This window comes from Formica exsecta, unplaced genomic scaffold (assembly GCF_003651465.1).
Source record: "Formica exsecta isolate Colony F162 unplaced genomic scaffold, ASM365146v1 scaffold1265, whole genome shotgun sequence".
In the NCBI taxonomy this organism is placed as follows: domain Eukaryota; kingdom Metazoa; phylum Arthropoda; class Insecta; order Hymenoptera; family Formicidae; genus Formica; species Formica exsecta.
Window position 1 is genome coordinate 13,392 of NW_021848598.1, and position 5,402 is coordinate 18,793.

The window sequence follows — 5,402 nt, forward strand, 5'->3', positions numbered from 1 at the left end:
CTTCCGGAGTTCCCGGTCAGCTCCAACAAAATTGGTGCCGCAATCCGAGTATACATCCGTGCAGAGGCCTCGACAAGCGGTGAAGCGGCGGAAGGCGGCGAGGACGGCTTCGGTGGTGTAATCCGATACAAGTTCTAGATGCACAGCCTTGGTGCTGAAGCACACAAAGACTGCGATGAAGCCCTTGTACGCGCGGTGCCCTCGCCCCATTGAAGTTCGAATTTGGATTGGGCCGGCGTAGTCCACGCCAGTACGGAGGAATGGGCGTCCTGGCGATACTCGTCCTCGAGGGAGATTGCCCATTGGCGGTTGCGGAGTGGTGGCTTGCCATCGGATGCACGTCACACACCGGTGCAGGTGTTGTTTGACGACGGCTCGACCCCGAGGAATCCAATGGCGGAGTCGGAGTAAGCCCAGCATGAGCTGCACTCCACCGTGTAGTGTTCGCTTGTGACACGACTCTATGAGTAGCCGAGTCAACCAGGAAGCCGGTGGAGCGATCATTGGGTGCCGCTCGTCATTCGATAAGACGGCATGCTTGAGACGTCCTCCAACTCTCAGCACGCCGTTGTCGTCCAGGAATGGACTCAACTTCGAGAGCGAGCTACGATGTGAGACGATGCGATTGGCGTTGATGGCGGCGATATCTTTGGGGTAGTGCAGCGATTGCACTATGCGGAGCCATCTATATAGAGCTTCGTCGAGCTCGGCCGGTTGAAGGACCGTTGGTGTTGCGTCGCGGGGAAGTTGTAGGCGAACGACTGAGCGTCGCCATCGAAGGCACCACGCTGTCACCCTGAGAAGCCGGTGCAGCGAGGAAAACCTGAGCAGGAGCTCGGGCTCGATTTCTACGGCGGCGGCGTGGTGCGTGGTTGCTGTCTTCTCGGGCGGTTCGTCCTTGGGCGCCTCCAGGTTCTTCTTCGGCCAGCTGAGCTCGGGTTGGCGGAGCCACTCAGGGCCAGTCCACCACAAGGCATGGTGAGCCAGCTCGCTGGGAGCTATCCCTCTGGACGCGCAGTCGGCCGGGTTTTCTCGGCCGGGAACGTGTCTCCACTGAGCGTTTGGGAGCGTCAATTGGATCTGAGCTACTCGATTGGCCACGTATGTTTTCCACCTTGATGCGTGTCCTGGATCCAGATGTAACGTGACCTTGGAGTCGGACCATAAGTACGTTGGAGCTGTGGAAAGACAATGCGGTGCTTATATGGTGAGTAAGATTTACTAACAATGTTGCTGCACAAAGTTCGAGGCGCGGTAACGAAATTTGCTTTATAGGAGCAACTTTGCCTTTCGCAGCCAGAAGATGGATTGTCGCGGTGTCACCGTTAGACGTCCGGAGATACACGGCAGCGGCATATCCTCTCTCGGACGCATCCGCAAAGCCGTGTATTTGGAGAGTTGAGGCTTCATCTCCCGTTTGAAGCCAGCGAGGAATTCGTAAGTTCTCCAGTTGTGGAAGCTCCTCGAGGAGAAGCCGCCACTGTCGTTGTTTGGCGGGAGGAAACGGAGCATCCCACTCCAATCCTTGCAACCAGGTGGATTGGATCAAGATCTTCGCGCGGATTACCATTGGAGCCAGCCAGCCCAATGGATCGAAAAGACGCGCAGTCTCTGTAAGGACGCGCCTCTTCGTGTACTCGGAGGTTGTGCGGGCTTTGATCGTGAAAGAGAACTGGTCGCTGCGCGAATACCATAGAAGACCAAGCGTGGACTGATGCTCATCCTCCCAGGTGTGCTGAGCCTTGATGAGTCTGTGTTCCTGCGGGACTCCGGTGAGTGTCTCTTCGCAATTGGCGGCCCACTTTCGCAGCGGAAGTTCACGCTGCAAAGTTGTAGCCTCAGACAATGTGTTGGCTTCCGACACAATGTCATCAACGTAACAGTTCCGTCGTAGCGCAGCGGCCCCGTGAGGGAAGCGGGATTCCTCGTCGTCAGCGAGCTGGCGCAAAGTCCGAAACGCCAAGAACGGTGCACATGCGAGGCCGTACGTCACGGTATTGAGGTTGTATTCGCGGACCTCGCTCGTGTTGTCGCGACGCCAGAGCACGCGCTGGAAGTTGTGGTCGTCGGGGTGGACTAGAATTTGGCGGTACATTTTTTCGATGTCGGCCACAATCGCATATCGATTCCACCGCCAGCGGAGGAGGACGTCGAGTGAAGCGAGGGGGGGATTTAAGGCGGGAGGAGGCACGAACCAAGCATCCATCTCTTCCGTGGCAGCGGCACTGTCGTGTCTATGTAGGGCGTTTACACACTTCCTCAGCCCGACAAATAATTGAGATCTGTAAGTGAGATATACCAAAAGCTTTCATAACACATAAAGGAAATTGAGGAACAACGCTTCTCAGCACACAGAGCTAAGATCGCTATGTACGCAAGTTTTTTTTGTACTCCAGAGCGATGTTGGAATCTCGCTCAATGGATGCAGTGCCGATTGTCACGGAGAGACGAAATCCCCAGCACGTCTCCAGAGCGGTCCAAATCATAACGATTGAAAATTGGCGCCCGTAGCCGCTCAGCGATGAGTCTTGACTCATCACCAGTATGAATGGAAGCCTCCTCGAGTAGTCCATCCTAAACCACTACGCCTAAGCAGCCCCCTCTTCTGCTCCCAATTAATAATACGATCTTCCACCGTCACTACACCCGTCAAAATAAACACAGCCTCGCCGTATCCGCGCCGACTAGCCGCCACCCTGTTTTTTCCACGCCTTACGCCGTCACAACAAACACGGCTTCGCCATGCGCCGGCTAAACCATCGCACCGTATCACGATACGATTTATATTAGGTCTACCGGAAAGTTCTGTCCGTTTTTGGAATAAAACAAAATACAAATTTTTATTATCGTCAATAAACTTTATTAAATAATGTAATTGCCATTATTCGGAGAAGTATTGTCAGCAACTGGATAATTTAAATACAGCAGTCCAAGAAAAGAGGCCGGCGATGTTCAATAGGAAGAACATCATACTGCATCATGATAATGCCAGGCCACATGCTGCTTTGGGGACTCGTCAAAAAAGTGCAGAACTAGGCTGGGAAATTCTGTCACATCCACCATATTCCCCGGACTTAGCACCCACCGACTATCACTTGTTTTTGTCCTTACAAAACTTTTTGAGGGGCAAAAAATTCAAAAAGGAACAAGATATCAAACAAGCACTGGTTCGCATCAAAAGATAAAACATTTTTCGAAAAAGGGATATACAAATTGCCCTCACGCTGGCAAGAAATCATTAATAATAATGGCAATTACATTATTTAATAAAGTTTATTGACGGTAATAAAAATTTGTATTTTGTTTTATTCCAAAAACGGACAGAACTTTCCGGTAGACCTGATATAATACTCGCAGAATTATCCGCGCCCGTACATATTGTTACGAGACGTGCCGAATAACTATCGTGCTTTAATTAAAACTCGCGCCTTGTCATCCACCGCGCGTCCGCTTTGCGGGATTTAGTCTACCGTTAACATTTGTACACTGACTATTGCCGAAGGAGGCAAATAAACAGACCAAATTACATCACGCGTCTATCGTCGTGTCTTAACCCTGATTCCGACCGAGCATATCCGAACTCGCGAAAGCGGCCCGTTACACACAACGTGGAATATTAATGTATAAAAGTATTTTGAATTATAGATTAATTATTTATTAAATGATTAATGATCATGAAGCCTTTCATAATGCTAATTACTTATCGATCCTACGATTCGATTGTTTAATTGCGCGTTCCCAATCCGAATTATATCAAGAGACACGGTAGTGTCATGCGCGTAGTAATAGCGAGGCACCCCGGGTGTCTATACGCGAGTCGCATAGTTGAGAGTACCTTAAGATTTGCCCATTTTAGATTATCAGATCTGAATAACGGCTGAACCGATCGAATTCTTGATAGGCTTAATCGATAGCTTGGATTCGATTTATACAGGGTGAGTCATTTTAATCAACGCACACAAATATCTCGTAAAGTAAACAAGATGGAAAAAAATGTTTTATACAAAAGTTGTATGGTTCAGAGGGGGACACATGATGAAAATATGGACTTGATCTTGAGTGACCTTGTCAAGGCCAAGTCAATGTGATCGATGTTTTCTTAAATGGAATCCTCCATTTTTATTACATATTCTTGTAGCTTATCTTGAGAGATTTTCAAAACACTATAATAAAGTATTCTTTCATTAAGTACTTTTTGAGTTATTTTATATTTTAATCTGACATATTTTGATATAAAAAATAAAATATCTCGTAAAATATTTAGTTTTCGATAATCATACCGTAATACTTTTATCTACAGAATAATGAGACAAATCAATTAGTGTAAAAAAAAAAAACAAATAATTGTTTAAAAAAAATACATTGTAAATAATTACATAATTTTTCTTAAAAACAATTATTTTTTTTATTAATTGTTTTGTCTCATTATTCTGTACATAAAAGTATTACGATAAGATTATCGATAACTAAATATTTTACGAGATATTTTATTTTTTATATCAAAATATGTCAGATTAAAATATAAAATAACTCAAAAAGTACTTAATGAAAAAATACTTTATTATAGAAGAAAACATCGACCACATTGACCTCACCTTGAAAAGACCACTTAAAGTCAAATCCATATCTTTATCATGTGGCCCCCTCGAAACCATGCAACTTTTGTCTGAAACATTTTTTGATATCTCACTTCGTTTCCGAAAAATATGCCCGCGTCACTATAAATACCGCACCCTGTATAAGGAAAGTGTCTTTTTATTTTCGTTCTTCATGTTCTATAAAGCAGAGATATTACGAAGCAAAGTCGAAATGTGGAAATTTTCATGTAAGAAACGTGACCACCATCATCATCATCATCATCATCATCGTCACCGTCGTCGTCCCCTTTACCGCTATATATGTATACAACACATGCATAGAATATAGGCTGCATTCGGGGAGCACTCTATTGCAGTGATGCCAGAATTGCCACGCTAGCAACACGCAACCGTAGTGGAGGGGATGACGCACACAAGCGCAAACCGCGTACGTGTGAGCTCGGCGCTTCGGCTGGCTTCGGATAGCAGAAGAGGACAGATATACTGTTTTCTGTCTCTCTCCTTCTTATCGAGCCGGCACGAAGACCGGGCGGTACACGTCACACGTCGCTTGGTCGCTTCTCGATTGTCGCTTCTTACTATGCCTTAAATGTTTTTTTCAGCCTTTTTGTATGAGATATATTATCTATTATATATCTATTATATAATATATTTATGATTAAGATACGTATATAAATTACTTAAAGTTTTTAATCCACGTAAAAATGCATTTTAAATCGATGATTTGAAAGAAGGAATATCCTTGACCACACGGTTCGTCTCGACCGGACACAATATATTCGAAATAATATTTTTACATTTTGT

At 45.7% G+C, this 5,402-nt stretch overlaps 1 protein-coding gene across 1 annotated transcript in view; it reads right to left on the minus strand.

Annotated features, from left to right (window-relative positions):
• The window catches only part of LOC115245695, a 2,870-nt gene extending 775 nt beyond the window's left edge, over nt 1-2,095 (minus strand). Inside the window, exons 1-2 of the mRNA XM_029824121.1 lie at nt 1,288-2,095; nt 381-1,178 (exon numbers count right to left, since the gene is read on the minus strand). Coding sequence (XP_029679981.1) covers nt 381-1,178; nt 1,288-2,095 — 1,606 coding nt within the window. The remainder of the gene's footprint in view (nt 1-380; nt 1,179-1,287) is intronic.
• Nucleotides 2,096-5,402: the final 3,307 nt, after the last annotated feature.